We start from the raw sequence: 19,639 nt of genomic DNA on the forward strand, positions 1-19,639 counted from the left end.
CATTGCTCAAAATGGCTCCTCAGACTCTCATCAGTTGTTTCAAAGCTCAGCCCTCCGATGAAGAGCTTCCGTAGTTGTTCGGGCTCCTTGGGAGACTCTGACTTAGACATGACGGCAGTCGGAAGAGAGCCTGATGATGCTTCCTCCGCGGTGTCCACCAGCAGAAAAGCTCACAGGATTTATTTGAAAAGTTGCCACTTTGAGAGAATGTGTATATACATGTAAATTTTCAGTTTTGTTTTCTCCAAAGATACTGTAGGAACCAAAGAAGATATGGGGTAGAAAATGTGGGTAGATTATAAGGAAGAACTAATTCAGCAGATCAAGTCAGATTTAAACATTTGGTTTTTTTTGTTTGTTTTTTTTTTTGTGTGTCCAGCTCAGCCTTCTCTGGGATCAGGGCTGGGTCCTTTCTCTTTAAGTGCTTGTTGGACTAAGGTTTGTGGGATTCATATTGGCTTGTATCTGAACAAAGTTCTTATGAATGATTAAGATAGTAACTTGCTGCATTAAAGTCTTCTGAAGTTAAGTCTCTGGTGTTTGGTATCTTACAGTATATATGAAATGGAGAGAATTATACTAGGTATTCCGTATGTTAAAGGGAATGTGCTGTGTGATTATTTTGTTACTCTTGATTATAATCATAGTTAGATACAGTTTACTTTTTGTTTCACAAGTTCTTAAAGAATTTGAGACTTTTACTCATTTCTACTCACTTGCCAACTTTGTCTCCATTAATATCTTTTAATTTGTTTTATAATACAATTTCTGGTTTGGATATTTGATTTCAGAAAGTTCCATTATGTAATAGAGCATATACATACTTTTTCCAAGTTAAATTTGTAACTACTCATTCACACAAATGCTTGTATTTCAGATGGAGCAACTATCAGATGAAGAAATTGACCATGGTGCTGAAGAAGACAGTGACAAAGAAGATCAAGACCTGGACAAAATGTTTGGAGCCTGGCTTGGGGAACTGGACAAACTCACACAGGTTAGTAGTAGTGCTTGAAAAATTGGTTAAGGATTTTAATTTATCACTGGGACTTTTGTTTTTTTAATCTTTTATTTATTTCAAGTTATCACTAAGAGATTCATTCATTCATTCATTCATTCATTCATTCATTCATTCATTTATTTGGTACAGGTTTTCACTATATAGCTTGGACTCATAGATCCTCCTGTCTCAGTCTTCCCAGTGCTGGGATTATAGGCATGAACCGCTACACCTGGTTTCAATGGCTGGTACAGCGTGCCTGGTATTCCAGGGCTGGCATGGCATGTGCTACTCTGGGGATTGAACCTGGATCGTTTTGCTTGCCAGGCAGGCATTTAGATGGCCAAGATATCTCTCCAGCCCCATATAATAGTTATATTAATTGAGGTTATTAGGTTGCTTTACATGGCATATCTTTTTACCTTCACCTTCTCCTTACACCTTACTTTCCCTTCAACCATTTCCCAATTGCAAGAGATCCTTCCCCTTTCCCCCTTTTATCCATCCTTTTCATTTCTTTTCTTTCCTTTCATTTCTTTCCTTGTTCTTTGCCTCACTCAAATGAGGGATATCATATGGTATTTCAGCTGGTTTATTTCATTCGTAGATTTTCCATGTACATCCATTTTCCTACCAGTGTCTCAGATCTGTCATTCTTTATAGCAGAGAAGTATTCCATTGTATACAGATACCACATGTTCTTCATCCAGTCATTTGTTGATGGATATACAGGCTGTTGCCAGGATTTAGCTATTATAAATTCTGCTGCTGTAAATATTGGTATGTAGGGGCCAGTGAGATAGCTCAGTGGTCTAAAGTGCCTACTTAGGCAAGCTTAGGCAAAGCACAGGGACCACAGTTCGATCCCTGGTGCAGCATGCCTCGCCAGCCCCACCCCTAGGGTGGACTTAGCCTGCCACAAAAAAAAAAAAAAAATTGGTATGCATATAGCCTGTAGTATGATATCTTAAGCTCTTTGAAGAAGACACCTAGCAGGGGATCACTATATCATATAAAATTTCTAATTTCAGTTCTTTGAGAAATTTCCATAGTGATTTCCATAATGGTTTTGCTAGTTTACATTCCCACCAACAATGAAGTAGGGTTCCCTTTTTTACCACAGCCTCACCAGTATTTGTTATTATTTGATTGTTTCATTATTGCCATTGTTTTGGAGTAAATTAGAATCTGTACTGTTTTAATTTGCATTTCTCTAATAGCCAAGGATTTTTTCATATATTTGTTGACCATTTACATTCTTCCTCTGTGAAGTGTCTCTTCATTTCTCTTGCTCATATCTTGGCTCGATCTTCTGTATTAGAAGGTTTAATTTTTTTTTTAAAGTTCTTTGTATATTCCAGATATTAGTTCTCTGTCTGAGGAGTAGCTAGCAAAATTTTTTTTCCCAGTCTGTAGGTTATCTCTTTACTCATTGATCCTTTTGCTGTACAGAAGCTTTTTTTAGGTTTGAAGTGCTTTACATATTTTTTTCTAGGAGGTATAATGTTTCTGTTTTAATGTTTGAGATCTTTGATCTATCTAATTCATACATGGTAAGAGAGAACATCCCCTGCTAGGTGTCTTCTAGTTCAGTATATGGTAAGAGAGAAGGGTCCAGTTTCAGTCTTCTGCAAGTAGCTTACCAGTTTACCCAACATAGCTTGTTGAATGGGCTTTTTCCTCCAACATATGCTTTTAACTTCTTTGTTGAATATCCAATAGCTGAAAGTGTTGTCTGGGGAAGTTTGTATATCCTGAGCTTGTTATTTTGTTCCTGGTATATTTTTGTTCTAGTACCATGCTGTTTTTATCACTATTACTTTGTAGTATATTTTGAAGTCAGGTATTGCTATGCCTCTTCCTTTGCTCTTATTGCCCAAAATTCCTTTTGCTATTCTAGGTCTCTTTTGGTTTCATGTTTTTCCTAGATCTGTAAAATATGATGGCATTTTGATTGAGACTGCAATGAATCTGTATAGCAGTTTTGGGAGTATGGCCATTTTGACATTATTGATTCTGGCTATCAAGACAGAGAACATCTTTCTACTTTTGATGTCCTCTTTAGTCTCCTTTGTCAGAGTATTGTAATTTTCTTTGCAGAGGTCTTTTGCTTCCTTGGTTAGGTTAATTCCTAGATATTTCATTTTTGTGGAAGCTACTTTGAATAACTGTTTCCATACTTCTCTCTAGTTCAAAGTTTTCTGGTAGAGTTCTTTGGTCTTCTATGTATAGTATGTCATCTGCAAATCATGACAATTTGAGTTCTTTCCTATGTGTAACTTTGTTTCCTTCTCTTCCCTAATTGTTCTGGCTAATGTTTGAGATACTGAAGAGGTGAGAGGGGACATTTTTGTCATTTTCCTGATTTCAAGGGAAATGCTTTCCATTTTCTACATTTAGTATGATACTGGTTATTGGTTTGTCATAAGTAGCATTTATTATATTCAGGTATGGGCCCATACCTGGTTTTTTTTTAGCATTTTTATCATAAAGAGGTGATGGATATCCTTAAAAGCATTTTCTGCCTTTGTTGATATGTTCACATGGTTTTTGATCTTGCTGTTGTCTGTGTGATGCATTATATTTATTGGCTTACATATATTTAACCATCCTTGTATCTCTAGACTGAAGCCTACTTGATAGGATGTATGATGATCTTTTAATAATGTGCTACATCCTGTTTGCTAATATCTTATTGAAGATTTTTGCATCTATTTTCATTAACGAGTTTGGCCTGTAGTTTTCTTTTTCAGTTGGGTCTTTTTCCTGGTTTGGGAATCAGTTTAACACTGGCTTCCATAAATGAGTTTAGGATCACTCCATCCCTTTCAATTACTTTTAAGGGCTTGAGGAGTATTGGTGATAAAACATCCTTAAAGATTTTATATAATTCCATAATAAACCCATTTGTTCCTGGTCTTTTTAAATTGATAGATCTTTTATTGTCTCAATTTCATTATTGTTATTGTGTTGTTAAGTATATTTATGTGTTCTTGGGTTACTTTTGGTAATTTGTATGTGCCTAGGAATCTGTACAATTCTCCAAAATGTGCTAATTTGCTGAAATACATTTTTTTCATTAGTTCCTATCTTCAGAATTTTAACAGTATTTGTTATGATTTCACCTTTTTCATTTCTAATTGTATTGACACTGGTCTTTTTTGGCCTACTCTTTGAAAGTCTGGCTAAGTGTGATGGTGGATTTGTCAGACAGGTTCACTGGCACAGAATTGTCCACTGAGTTGGGATTATTTTGATGCAATCAAATCATCCACAGTAGTAACAGGTTAATCCATTACAGTGGTGTCTGTCAGGGCTAGTTGAGAAATAACCTAACATGAGACCCTGTTTTGGGGCTCCCTTAACCTAGTGAAGAAATCCACAGGTATAGTCCAGTAAATGCACCATAGCAACTCAAGTCTTGACCCACAGTTCATGTGCACTAAATGCAATGGCTGCATCTCTTTCAAATTTCTTGCATGCCTGACTGTGATATGTCTCTGTTCACATTGGAAGTCTAAGTTCTGAAAGACTAGAAGTCTCTGTTTACACTGCTCCCAGATAGTGCTGGATATAGAGATCTACTTACAGTGAGAGCATGGGCCCAATGTGAGCATCCAGTCCTGTGTACTTTAGGTTGAAGCTGGCCTCTTGACTTCAGGGTCCAGGCCTGTGTTAACTAGCCTCTTACAGGGTTCATCCCTAATCTGCTCTCCATCTGCCAGCAGTCTCCTATGACTGTCCTTCTTGAACCCACCCTAAGAACTGGGCAATGTGAAGCAGCTAGGATGCTGCACTAGGATCCAGGTTCAGGCACCAGCTGTTCCCTACAAAGGTGTCCCCGCCAGTTCTTCCTCTGCAGTTGTGGCTGTGGGTGCTGAACCAAGGATACTCATCAACTGTTGACTGTAGAAGACCACTCTGGAAACAGTGTCCCAAATTTTTGGTTCCAACTGCCAGTGATTCTTTTGATCCCATTGCAGTTCTGTTGTGGTTCTCTGTGAGCAAAAAGTTATTAGTGTTAGTTTCAGTTTGCCTCCTGGTTGGCTGTCTCTCTTGAAAGCATAGTCTATTTCTTCTGATAATAGGTGATAATCCTGTTTCCTCCTCTCTCAGCTCCCTGGTGGTTCCCAGGTAACCTCCAGTCATTTCAGTTCCTCTCTAAGCTACTGTTTTTGTAGACACTTTGTCCTGGAAGAGCTGAGTTGCTGGCAATCACTGGTCTGCCATTTTGAAACTTCTGTCACTGAGTTTTACAAGCCTAATGTGCAGAAAAAAAGATAAGGATACAGGTTAAATTTTTAAATACCCAAGAGACTATGCTGTACAGTTATTCTGAGGATGTTTTTAAAAGAATTCTGTAACAGAAATTCTGTTCATCTAGTCTTAAAATTTATCTTATAATTCTATACTTAGTAAATTTAATCTTTTTTTTTGCAGTGTCAGGGATTGAACTCAGGACCTTGCCCTTGACAGACAAGTGCTTATTCTACTGAGCTATCTCCCAGGCCCAGGCTTAAATTTAAATAATTTTATGACATACTTTCCTCACATGATTTTTCTATTGAGTATTTTCAGAATAGTAACAGAATTTCATTCCTAGATGCATTTAAAACAGTGGCAAAGTTTTTTTTTTTTCATTTTGCTTTGTTGGATCTTGGGTTTTAAAAATAATGATGACCTTTATCTTCTAAACTGAAATACTTGATTTAGGATGAAAAAATATAATTTTTATTCCTCTAATTGAAACTTCATATGTATATTCAATTTGTGAAAATGGTAACATTTATTAAATAAATTTAGTTTCATGACAATGAGAACATCAGGATAAAAGTTATACTTAATTATCTTTAGGAATGCATAAGTATGAAATTCCTAACAGAAAAATAAGGCAATATGGTAGAATTTGAAAGTACTAGCTTGTTTCTGCACCTGTAGATCATTTTGAAAGACAGATAGTGTGGCCGTGATCTGTTAATGATAAATATTAACTAAGCCTTCATATGGATCACTCCTTTCATCTCTAATCAAAAGTAGCATTACTTTTCATCAGGAATGTCTTCGTAGTCAGCAAATCATTCCCATTTAATTCTTTAATTTTTTTTTTTTTTTTGAAACTGAAGCGCTTATTCTACTGAGCCATCTCCCCAGCCCTATATTTTTTTTATACAGTCAGTTTTGACATAGAGATGATGACCAGGCTATGCAGTTTTATGCTTGGGTGAAAGAAAAAAAAGGAAACGGAAAATCAAAGTATGTGAAGAAAAGTATGCAAGAGCCATTGATATGTGGGATTTCTCTGAAGTGATGGTTTAATTGTCCATGCCTGGAAGAGGGCAAAAAAGAGAATAGACAGGTATCAGTCCAGCTGCTGTAGATGGAGTAGGAACTCCTGCTGCTCCACTGAGAATGGCATTTTTCTGGTTGGGTGCCATGTATTTCCTTCTATGCTTATGCCAGACATAAATGTGAAGTGCCACACCCATCAGAAAAGTTGGCTCCTAATTTCTACTGTTCTGAAAGGAACAGTTAATACTTAGATTTATTTTTTCTTTCTTTCTTTTTTTTTGGTATTTAATATAGGGTCTACAGGGTCTCACTACGTGAGTTGAACTCGTAGTGATCCCCCTGTTTACAGCCTCCCAAGTGCTGGGATTACAGGTGCTCACCACCATGCTCAGGCTCAGTTGCCATCTCAGCACGCCCCAGGAGCGGGGTCAGCATGGCAGGCCTGGGAAGATTGAACCCCTGGCCCCTGAGTTTGCCTAAGCAGATGCTTTAATCTGCTGAGCTATTTAGCCGGCCCTTAGATTTATTTTTTCTTTATAATTTTTTTTGACCAAATTTTTTTTTTTTTTGACCAATTTTGCATGGTCGTTTCTGGTAACATGAACACTTAATTTGAAGACAGCGACAGTAAAAAAAGATGAGAAAACTTCCAAGTCACCTGACCTTAAGTGTAAGTCTAGCTTTGTCACAGGTAGAAGGGTTTGTGCTCATCTTGTTAGAGATCGAAAGAACAAGAATGTTCCCTCATTGTTTGAAGTTGTAATTGCTCTTTGCTAAGTTCGTGAATCTTGGTAATTTTGAATCCAGAATTGTTCCTTATCTCTAGGTTGTTTCATGCCAAAGAATGAAGCTATCCCAGACCAAAACACCTCTCCTTGAGGACAGAGATAACAGAACTCTCTGCATAGTTCTTTTCTGTTTCTTAGATTACCATGACTATACTTAGTTTATTTTACAGAAAATTTATAAGACCAATTACTAAACTCGATGTGTTTATATTTACTCTGAATAGTGACAGTCTTAGGTTCCTTAAAAGTAAGGATAGATCTAAAAATTGAATTAATGATAGTGAAAATACTGGATACTTTTACTTAAGGCTATTACTTAAACTTTAGTTTCAAAAAAAAAAAACTTTAGTTGCATTGTAAGTGAAGCTTGAATTTAATATGACTTACTAAATTTTCTTTCAGAGTTTGGATTCTGACAAGCCTGTAGAACCAGTGAAAAGATCTCCTCTTCGCCAGGAAACAAACATGGCCAATTTTTCTTACCGTTTCTCTATATACAACTTGAATGGTAAGATGTAATTAAGTAAAGTATACAGTAGTGTATTAATTTATATAATGTAGGAACAATGACACTATTATAATTTCAAAACCTATATGCATAACTTGACTGAGTTCTCTGTTTTTTCATTTGTACATGTTACTAATTCAGATTGTCACAGAAAAGAGAAAACTGGACCATAATACAGTTTCCTGATTTTTTTTAAATAGTTGACAAAATATGTACTCAAGTGGGATGTCATAGCAAATTTGATGTCATTGTTTTCTCACTGGGTTTGAGTTTATTGAAATTAGTTAATAATAATTTTATAATCAGCCCTGTGGCTAAAATAATGTACTCCACCTAATCAGCTTTATAGTGTTTGGAATTAACATTCCAGTATGTATTTTTTAGACTTGGCCTTCTCTTTTTATACCCATAGCTCTTTTGATACTAATATCCATACCCAGCCATTGACCATACTAATAGCTTATTAAAACCTATAGTTAAAACATTGCATGGGGAACATGGTATGGAATGGTATAGTATTAAGTTTGTACTTAATTGTACTTTTTTGGCCTTTGAATTCATAACTTTACTTTCATTTATACCAGTGATCTTAAAAGACGTTTTATTTACTTATAAAAATTTCCATTGGAATTTGAAACAAAACTGTTAGAATGGGGCTGGGGAGATGGCTCAGGGAATAAGCACTTCCCTGGCAAGTGCAAGGGCCTGAGTTCAATCCCCGGTTCCACCAAAAAAAAAAAAAAAAAAAAACTGTTAGAAGCATTTCATTTGATTGGCTTTAGGCCCAGTGGGATGAATTCTTTTGCTTCTTCTTCTGCATTTACTTAACTCAGATTAAATGTGTAAATCGTTGTTATGGTGTTCCAGAAGCATGTGTTGCTCTTTGCAGAAGCTCTGAATCAAGGAGAGACTGTGGATCTGGATGCACTGATGGCCGATCTTTGCTCTATAGAGCAGGAGCTCAGCAGTATTGGTTCAGGAAGTAGTAAGCGACAAATCACAGAAACAAAAACTACTCAGAAGTTAGCTGTTAACCGACATCCATCAAAACACGGTACTTTGAAAGGACTGTCTTCTTCATCTAATAGGATAGCTAAGCCTTCCCATGCTAACTACTCCCTGGATGATATCACTGCACAGTTAGAACAGGCCTCCTTGAGCATGGATGAGGCTGCTCAGCAGTCTGTGCTGGAAGACATTAAACCCATGGTAACCAATCAGCACCGAAGAACCGCGTCTGCGGGCACAGTGAGCGATGCTGAAGTGCGCTCAATTAGTAACTCCTCTCGCTCTAGTGTCACTTCTGCAGCCTCCAGCATGGACTCTTTGGATATTGATAAAGTTATGCGACCTCAGGAACTGGATTTAACACATCAGGGGCAGCCAATTGCTGAGGTAAAAAGATGGCATTTTTTTCTCTCTTGTTATTTTAATATTAAGTAGGGGGAAATGATTTTTTGTTGCTTTTATAGTTAAAATTTGTAAGAAATACTTTTGATCTTTTAAAATCAGACTACACATGGTGGTGTCACAAAGATAATTAGGAAAGGTTTAGTTTTATTTTTATTATTATTTTGACTTTTGGGAAGTCCTTGAATTAACATCAGTTATTTCAGATGATTTAAAAATTGAAATTTGCAAAGCTATTAATTGCTACTGAGCTAATAGTAATTGTTTTTAAAGTACATTTTAAAATGAGAACATAGGAAAAGCACTTATAGTCTCATTATAGATCTTTAGAATTCTGATTTGAAACTGGGTGTGGCAGTGCACACCTGTAATCCCAGCACCTAGAGGCTGAGACAGGAGAATTGTCTTAAGTTTGAGGCCAGCTTGGGCTACATAGTGTGTTCCAGACCAGACTAAACTACATTGCAAGACTTTGTCTCCAAAATACCCCAAGAAAATAGGTGCTAGCTTTCACAGTTTATACCATTCTGTCACCAGAATCAGTGCACAATAGTGGAAAGAGTTACTGGGCTCAGAAATCTATGTGTTTTTTCTTTGCCACTCATGGAGCCTAAGTGAGTTGTTCAACCACTCCCAATGTGAATTTCTTATAAGACAAGTAGTTTTATCTCTGGTTCAATTTGTCCTATATGCCTTATAGAGTAGTCCAGACTATCAGATGGGATGTATGGGAACAGACTTTTAAAAGTTGCTCTGAGTGTGATGGAATAAGGGTAGAAAATGGATTTGTAATGTAGGTTTAACAAGGGCTGAATTTGATGAAAGAGAATTCTTCATTGAGTTCTTTTCACTAAGTAAGTAATTTTATTATAGGATAGTACCCACAAAAGAGAAAATGGGGCAAAATAAAGAGCATTTTCAGTGTACTTGTGTTTACATACTATCTAGTTATTTCAGTAGAGTAAAAGAATGTGTGAATAATCAGTAGAAAAATCTATGAGTAAAAGAATCTATGAATAATATAAAATGTAAAACATTTAAGGAATTAACAAAGAAATTTATACCTATTTGATTATTGATTTTTTTCTCTTTCCAATTGATTTAATTATTTAGATTAGTTTATATCAATTGCTGTTGCTTTTACTTACGATGTTTGTTTGATTCTGTAGAATACAATGAAACATTAATCAATGTGATTTAGAGATGAACTTGAATATTATTGCAAAGAAAGTTAGCAAATCATTTCACTCTTTAAAAGTTTCATTTATTTAAAATTAAACTTTATAGCCGGCCAAATAGCTCAGCCCTGCCTCCGGGGTGCCCTGAGACAGCAGTTGAGACTGGTCGTGATGGTGTGCACCTGTAATCCCAGCACTTGGCGGCTGTAAACAGGAGAATCACTTTAAATCCAATCTAGTAGTAAGACCCTGAATACCTCGTAGACTCTTCCCTAAAATGCTAAATAAATAAATAAATAAAATTAAACCTTACCCAAGTGATATATAGATATTCTATATGTTAAAAACTGCATTCTGTGGATTTTTTCATTGCTTAGTGTTCATGGGGCCTAAACAAGTTATTTAATCTCTCTAAATATCAATTTCTCATTAAAAAATGTAGTTATGTGGTCTACTTTCTGTATATGGTAGTTCAAAGAACCATATCAATCTTAAAAATAGGAGAAACCTGACTTCTATTTTATGACACTTGAGAATTATGTTTTATACCAGCTACTTAGTTTTTATGTCTTTCAGCTATACCTGCTGGGGTTTGAGCAGTACTTTATTAAAGATGTATGCTCACTGTCATTCTGTCATGTATGTTAATATGACTTTCTGTGAGGTTATTCTGAGTTAAGTCAGAGTGTCTGGGGATAGGTTGTGAACTAGTAAGGCTATTCAGAAGTGTGTGTGTCTGTGTCAGTGACTGTCTTTACACTCATGAAAGTTCAGGTAATATAAGGACAAACAAAGGGAAAAGTCCCTGTCTCCTAGCAAACTATAGAAATTATATCTAGTGATATACATAGGCAAGGGTACCAGTATTTGGGAGTACAGTGTTTTTTATACTTTTAATGTAAGGTTTGGTGCGTTTCTTAGCTCCTATCCCATCACCATGAACATTTGGCTCGCTGTTTTGGTACATGGCTACCTACTTCCAAGGGATAAACAAGATGGCAGGGGGCATAGTGGAGGAAAAGTATTCAACTCATCAACCCATGGCAGCTAGGAAACAGAGAAGGCAGGAGCCAGTTACAAGAATGTACTCTTGCAGGTCATGCTCCCAGAGACTCACCTCCTAACCACACACCAGGGTACTGAATTTATTAATGGGTGAATGTACTGATAAGTATAGTATCTCTGTAATCTGATCATATTTCAAACATGAGGCTTCAGGGAATACTTTAGATCTAAACCATTACAGTAACTAAACCAGGGATAAAATAGATAAGTGTTCTAAAATCTTATCTGTCCTGTTCTTTTACTTTACCTCCAGTTTTAAAAAAATAGTTTAACAAGCTTTAAATTCGCTTCAGTATGCCTTTTTGTGGGTCTAATTAAAATTAAGTAAACTGGGATAAGCTCAGTAGATCCCAAACCAAAGTATAAGTTATTCTTAAAATTGAGTAGTTTTCAAAAATTAATTTTTCATTCATAGATTAAAAAACTACTTGAAGAGTCAAATAGTTCTAATTTCATAAAACTATACACATCATATTCTTTTCCCGAAAATAAACACTTTCTACCTTTTCAACTAATTTTCATGGTATTTACTTCCATGTCATTAAATTCACTGTTTTTTGATTTTTTTTTCCTCATTGTATTGTCTGCTGCCTTCTCACTCTGGGAGATGAGGACTTCACAGTCTTTGTAGACCACTCCTTCACTTCTTCCCTCCTGTTTCCACATACTCTCAATATATTGTTTTCTTGGAGCTTATACAGTGTTTATGATGTAATGACTATGTACTTATAGTTTGCGACTAACCTCTATAGTCTTACTACATTTTCTCTCTGGTACATCAGCTTGCTTCTTTTTAAGTTTCCACATTGGGATGAGTTCTTAATTGTTTTTTCTCTTAGGCTGGTGACCTGCAAGAAAGATTATTTCAGTCCCTTGCATGGAGGGCTTATATATTATTGCCATTATCTAAGCAACTCACTTGGTTAGGAAACTTTTTTTTTTTTTTTTTTTGCGGAACTGGGGATTGAACTCAGGCCCTTGCACTTCCCAGGGAAGTGCTTATTCTACTGAGCTATCTCTGGCCCCTAAGCAGCTCACTTGGGGCAAAAGTGTTGGATTTAGGAGATGGCTTACGTTCAGAATTTGAATTTCATTTAATGCTTCTAGGTCAGGATTTTTCTGGCGTTACTATTATTGACAGTTTGAGCTTGATGGTTTTCAGTAGTGAATAGCTGGCCTGTGATCTCGAGGATATTTAGTAGCACCCCTGGTCTCTACTCTGTAGGTGCCAGTGTAAGGCAGGAGTTTTGCTGAATTCATGGCTAACCTGGGCTACATAAATGAATGCAAGGCCAGTCTGAACTACCTAGTGAGACCTTTTCTCAAAAGCAAGGAAGGAAAGAAGGAAGGAAGCAAGCAAGGAAGATATTTCTTGAATGTTAAAAAAGTATTTCAGGGCCTGGTGAGATGGCTCAGTGGTCTAAAGCACCTACTTAGAACAAGCTTAGCAAAGCACAGGGACCGCGGTTCAATCCCCCAGCACCACATGCCAGCCAGCCCCGCCCCCTGGTGGGCTGAGCTGGCCACACACACACACACACACACGAATAAAATTTAAAAATAAAAATAAAAATAAATTTCAGCATTAAAATTCTCCTTAGAGACACATAAAATCAATCATACAATAATTTAGTGTTTTAAGTTCATCAACAGCAATAATCAGTTGCTAGGTTTTAAAAATTAGAATTCATTGTAGTTAAAATACTAACATAGTCTGTTTCTCAACCTGTGTGAAATGTATTTTTCATTTCATGGCCTTATTGTATCTCATTCATGTTAATTAGTAAAATATTTCAGTAAGAAAAGTTTGTGAATTTAAGTGATAATAATTGCATGTTATAAATTTTCTGTAAAATAAGATTTACCTTTATTTTCTGGTGGCATTTAACTTAATTATTCCCTTGAATTCAGAATTTTACATATGAAAATATTATTTTTAAATGAAAATACTAGCCAGATATGATGGTACACATCTAGCACTTGGGAGGCTGAGGCAGGAGGATCACTGACTGGGTGTGGTGGTGCATGCCTGTAATCCCAGTGCTTTGGAGCCTGAAAACAGGAGATTCACTATGAGTCTGATCTACATAGTAAGATCCTGTAGACCCTGTCCTAAATACATTTTTTTTAAAAAAGAAGGAAAATACTTTTTAAAGTTTTTTGTGTAGTTAATCGTAGATTTCAAAGGTTTTACTGAATAAACTTAATAAAATAAAATTTTGATTTATTTTATTGAGCTGATTGCCTGATTGAGCTATTAAAACTTAAAATTTGTGACTCATAAATGGCTTTTAAAATTTTTAGTATACAACACAGCAACTCATAACAAGTGAAATCCTAATTTCCTTTCATTATTTCAAGAACTAATTTGTGAAGAAATTTAGAGGTAATGGAAAGTAAAAAGTAATTATATTTTGTAGCATTTGGAATATGATCTCACTGGCATCAAGGCTCCAGATTAGCTGTTCATTTCCTATTTATTGTAGCTACCATTCTCATAAAATTGTAGTATTGCACTGAAATGTATTCACATGGTGTCAAATCCAGTATCACATTGGTGTCAAATCCAGTATCATTGACCTAGTGAGGCTTAATAACAAAATGAATAGCTGTCAGATTAAAGAATATTATGAAGGTTTGGTTAAAGTCTGAAGAAGGGCCAGTGAGATAGCTCAGCAGGCTAAGTGCCTGCCTTGGCAAGTGCAGGGACCAGGGTTCCATCCACAGTCCAACTCTGCCCCCAGGACGCACTGAGCCAGCAACAGAGTCCAGACATGGTGGCAGACGCCTGTAATCCCAGCACTGGGGAAACTGATAACAGGAGGATCACCATGAGCCCGACCTGTGTAGTGAGACCCTATACCAAATACACAAAATGAAAAAATTTTTAAAAATGTCTGAAGTCTAGTTCACATAAACATTTTTCAAACACTCTCTCATAGTCAACACTGGCATACATGCCCTGTTTCTTGGTGTATGTTTTGGAAATCTCTGGGTTTTGTCTTTGCAAAAGTAAAAATGTCCTTATTTGGTTTTTGATCCATTTTATTTTTTCTGTTTTGATATGGGTTTGTGGAGGACCAGTAAGAGACTTTTTTAAACAAGTGTAGAAATATACTCATCAGTTTTAAAAGTTAATACAAGCTAAAAAAAGATAAAGGAAATGGTTTGAAGAGCATTTGAACATTTATTGACTACATAATGACCAGTAAAAGGAGAAAAAAATAATAAAAGCTGCTGTATTGAATGCTTGTTCTTAGGCATTGTGCTCTGCATGTCTCATTGTACTTACTCTGCATGACACCCTGTGGAATGAGTACCTTACCCCTATTTTACAGTAAAAGGAGCAGAGGCAGAGGGTGACTCATCACCTGCACAAAGACTTGAGCCCAGTCTACCTGAACTCAAAGGAAGGGGACTCAAGCCAAGAGTAGACTGGCCCGTGCTCACAAAGCCAGAACTAGACAGACATAGTCAGGAGGGGAAAAGCCAGAGATTCATGCAGTGACATCCCCATCTGGTGGTGGTTTAGTATATTTTTGAATATTTTCAATAAAGTTTAACAACTCCAAATGAAATTAAGCCTTAAAATACAAATGACTGACAGTTTTCTATTCTTAGAATAATGTAAGAAAATTACGATTCTTAAAGAAACCTTTGGAGGCCTGCCCATTAGCTCAGTTGCTTAAGTGCCTGCTTAAGCGAAGGCAGCTTCAGGATGCTGTGGTTTGATCCCCAGATCCTTCTGCCTTACCAGACCTGCCCTAAAGGTATCCTGAGCGAACAAAAAAAACAAAACAAAACCAAAAAAAAGCCTTTGGTGATAAATGCTGATTTTAATCTTCATTTTATACTTAAGGAAATGGGTTAAATAAGAAGTCCCGAAGCACAACGCTAGTAAATGGTCTAGCTGGGCTTAAACACAGGCACTGTGGCCCGGGGATCTGCACTCTTCATTATCATGCTATGGTTATTTTCTCAATGTAATACTTGTGCAAAATACATGCATATCACAGTAAAAAATAAGTACATATCTATTGTAGTGAAAGATGGGTTCATGTGTTTTCTTCTAAAGAAGCAACAAAAGTATTTGCTGTCATGTGTGTTTTATTTGTGAGCACTACTCTGGTGCAAGGCAATTTCTTGATAAAGATTTGTCTCGTGGGTGTAGATTAATGCATTTCAATACATGTGCTTTCACTCTTATCCCAAGGACTTTGGCTTGCAAATGGTACTTCAGTTAGCAGTGGAAAGTGTTTAAAAAAATCAATAGAGGATGATAACTTTATAATGCAAATGAAAGTTTCAGAAAATGAGGAAGTTTAAAACATCAGCCCTTAATTTATGTTTCCTACATAATTTGAGCACAACTTTTAGATTTATGTAAGTAATGACAAAGAGAAGGTAAGGTTTAATTTGAGGTAATGTTTCAGTAAGAAACTATTTAAGTACTTTGTGGAAATGGAACCTGGTTAACATTAAACAAACTTTATTTTGTAATCCCATTCTTTTTTTTTGTTTTGTTTTTTTGTTTTTTTGTTTGTTTTTGTTTTGTTTTGTTTTGTTTTTGTATTTTTAGGGAAGGGTCTACAGGGTGTTCAGGCACTACTAGATTGGACTCATGGTCCGCCTGTTTACAGCCTCCCAAGAGCTATGATTACAGTCACGTGCCACCATGCCCAGTCTCAATTGCCTTCTCAGCGTGTCCCGGGGATCCAACCCCTGACCCCTGTGCCTGCTTGCAGGTGCTTTAATCCACTGAGCGATTTGGCTGGCCCTAAAAGTTGAGAAGGATTGTGTGTGTGTGTGTGTGTGTGTGTGTGTGTGTGCGTGCGTGCGTGTAGCTGACTCAGGCAGCCTTAAGGGCGGGTCTGGTAAGGCATGTCATGTTGAGGATCCAACTAAGGTATCCTTGTATCTGACTGCATTTGCATAAGCAGGTGCTTAAATAACTGAGCTAACTGGCAGGCCCCCTTGTTCATTTTTGTTAACGTGACAATATAAATTGATTTTAAATTTGTGTCTGTTTGCTATTTTGTCACTTCGTGTATTCATTCATTCTTTACAAGGATGTTGTGCCTTAATAATCATGTGTTGTTCTGTCATACTGTTCGATATGATACACAGTCATCTTTTGAATACTTTAGTTTTTTTAAAAAAAATTAACCAGTAAACATTTGGAAATGTGTAATGGGAACTTATACATGATTAAGTATAGATAAAATTATTTTTTAAACTTTATTGTGAAATTGTCAAGTACATAGAACTGGGGAAATTCACTGACCAGATTTGCTAATTGTTCTGCCTGTTCTATATCATTTGCCATTCTTTGGAAGCACATACACTTTTTTTTTTCCTCTGAGCCATTTGCAAGTTGATTGCATTTGTCATGTTTCGTTGTCCCTTAATGCCTGCGTTTCTGTTTCCTAAAATCAAGGATATTGGCAATATAGATTTAATGGGCCTCTTGTTGATCTAATTATTGTGGGAGTGCTGTGGAACATATTTAATGAGAAACTATATAGATGGAAAAGCAGAAGCAGTCTTGATCTTACCTAGCATGTGGCATGAACATTGTTTATATATTCATAAATATTTGAGTGCCCAGGCACTGCCCTGGGCCATAAGGGATAAAGCTGATTATAATGCACAGTTCCTTATGAAGTTAACTGTAGGCTATGAAATGAAAGCATATAGAATAAACCACTAACAAGTAATGGCAGTTTGATGTGCAAACACTATGACTGGAAGACAGAAAACTTTGAAGTTAAAAGGTGACTTTGACAATGAATTACAGAATGCATTGCAACTCGATGAGTTCTGAGAGAATTAAGGAATTAGGGGCTAGGAAATGGGCCAGCTATACAGAATGAATTGAGGAAATTTGGTAGCACCAAGGAGAAAGTAACAGTCTAACAAAAGAAAAGTACCTAGAACAGTTTTCTACTTGCAATTGGCTGGTCTGGTTGAGTATCAAAGACAAGATATTAGAGGAGGAATGAATGGGATCTGACACATGTTTAGTGTTGAAGGGGGGAAGGGACTATTTATTTACATAGCACTAGAGGGAGGAATGAAAAATAATCTGGATTTAGTCACAAGATATGCTTTAGTGAGGAAGATCTTAATAATGGGTGGGGTTGTTTTGGTTTTGGTAATTGAGGAGAAAGTATGATTGTGTGAAAGAGAAAGAGAGGAAAAGCTGGAAGCTTGTAGAGCATGGAAACTTAGAACCAGTGTTTGAAGGTGATTGGCCTAGTGAAGCAAAGAGACTGAATATTGGCAAGCAGTAGTCAAAAATAAGATGGGTTTGCATTGGACACAGTGTTTCCAAGTTGTTCTTCCATGTAGCTGTACTATAAAGAAGTAGAATGAGGCTACTAAAAGTATTAAACATTACAATCATCTGATTTGTACTTAATTTTTATATAAAACTATGAAATGTTATTGCATGCAACTTTTCATTACTGTTTTGTTTCCGTGGTCTTTTTTCTCTTCCTGCATGTTACAGAGAACTGCCCTTTTCACTTCCTTTACCTGTCATATTCTCCCTTCCTCCATTTTCACAGCATGCTATTTCTCTGAGATGTCCCAGCAAGCAGGCCCAGCGTCATATTGACTTGACAGAAGAACAGGCTGAGCTGACACCTGTAAGTTCTGTAAACATGTTATAGGACTGCTTAAATATCAGTGAGGAAGAATACATTCAGTGAAGCCACATGATAAACCTTGTCATACAATCTGTTTTTTATATCAGAATTAAACCAAGCTTAAGGGAATGGGCCAAATAAGCAACTTTATGATAGAGTTCCAGTGTTCATGGTAAATTACAGGTGGTACTGTGTCCAATACAGAAGATTTTATATTAAAACCTGAAACCATATTTTGTTATCTTGAAGCTAGAGGCTTTTATCAGTTTCTTAAGATAGTAACACATTTTACTGTACTTTAGGAGGGAATTACCAAATGGGATTATTCTTCTGCCCTGAATGTTTTACTGAAAATGTAGTTTTCTTCAAAAATGTGTTCTCTAGTCAGTGGTTGATAAATGTGGGTCTGCAGAGCTGCATAGCCCTTACAGCAGCCACTAGGCACATATTGGCTATTTCATAGCTAAAATGTGGCTAAACCAAATTGAGGTGTGCTACACAGATGGAACATAAGCTGGATTTTGAAGACAAAAATAATATAAAAATACTTCATTAATTTTTGTAGTTACCACTCAGATTGTTTTAAATGTTCTTGGTTACATAAAAGATATGATTACTTCAGTGTTTTCTCTTTACACTTTTAAAAATGAATGTGGCTACTCTAAAACTTTGAATTACATTTGTGGCTTGCTGGCATTATATTTCCATTGGACAATTGCTGCCTTACAGTTATCTGGGAAGCATAAGGGAAAAGCCTCTAACTCTCTAAACCCCATTCTCTCTCATTTCCTACCCTTTATCATAACCCTCTAATAGGTTATATCCTGCTGAGTGAAAAACACTTCACCTTCATTTTCAGCTGCTTCTCCAATGCCCTTAATTATTAGCCACACTTGCAGTAATATGTATGTACCTTCTTGTTTCTTCTGTCCTTGCAGCAGTACTTAATCCTTTTAGATCTAATGCCCCCTTTTTATAATAATTTATAACACCATCTTTACTATCCCAAATTTATAGTTAATATAGCCTGCCTGCATACATATTTTTGTGAGTGAATACAATGCCCTCATTCCCAATATGAAGGAGAAATTATTCTTTTTAATTTATAATAAAAAGATATCTTTTAGTATGTTTATGCTTGGCATGCTATTAAAAATATATTTTTAAAAATAGTCATGAACATTTTATAATAACTTTGTCTGGGCCTACTGATACACACCTGTATTCCTAGCACTTTTGGAAGGCTGACATAGGCAAATTATAAAATCAAGACCCCCCTCACTTAGTGAGATAAATAGGGCCTAGGATGTAGCTGAGTGTGAAGACCCTAGGTTCAGTCCTTAGTAGTACAATAAAAAAGAACTTTGGATTTAAGTGAAGTAAGAATATCAGAAGTGTGTGTGGGTTGGTTGGTTGGTTGGTTGGTTGGTTGGTTGGTTGGTTTCAAATAAAGAAGCCAGACATAGTGACACATTCTTGTACTCTGGGAGGCTGTGCAGGAGGATCACCATTCCAAGCCCAGCCTGCCAAGTTAACAACTTAAATCTTATCTCACAACTTTTAAAAATACTAAAAAGGAGAAAAGGGGCTGGAGAGGTAGCTCAATTTGAAGGCCCTATGTTTAATCCTCAGTGAATGATCCCCAGAATTAAAATGTGTTTTTGGGGCTGGAGAGATGGCTCAGTGGTCTAAAGCACCTACTTAGAACAAGCTTGGCAAGGCATCAGGGACCGCGGTTCAATCCCCCAGCA

At 36.4% G+C, this 19,639-nt stretch overlaps 1 protein-coding gene across 6 annotated transcripts in view; it reads left to right on the top strand.

The window, feature by feature from the left end:
• Raph1 (Ras association (RalGDS/AF-6) and pleckstrin homology domains 1) overlaps nt 1-19,639 on the top strand; it is a 103,121-nt gene that overhangs the window by 50,089 nt on the left and 33,393 nt on the right. For 4 of the 6 annotated variants that reach the window (XM_023710040.1, XM_023710042.1, XM_023710044.1 and 1 more), the window contains exons 2-5: nt 878-997; nt 7,480-7,585; nt 8,475-8,980; nt 17,808-17,888. In XM_023710040.1, the coding sequence (XP_023565808.1) occupies nt 878-997; nt 7,480-7,585; nt 8,475-8,980; nt 17,808-17,888 (813 nt within the window). The remainder of the gene's footprint in view (nt 1-877; nt 998-7,479; nt 7,586-8,474; nt 8,981-17,807; nt 17,889-19,639) is intronic. The other 2 variants (XM_023710043.1, XM_004626732.2) reach the window with 1 other exon arrangement.

Source organism: Octodon degus, unplaced genomic scaffold (genome assembly GCF_000260255.1).
Source record: "Octodon degus isolate 3935 unplaced genomic scaffold, OctDeg1.0 scaffold00016, whole genome shotgun sequence".
Lineage (NCBI taxonomy): Eukaryota > Metazoa > Chordata > Mammalia > Rodentia > Octodontidae > Octodon > Octodon degus.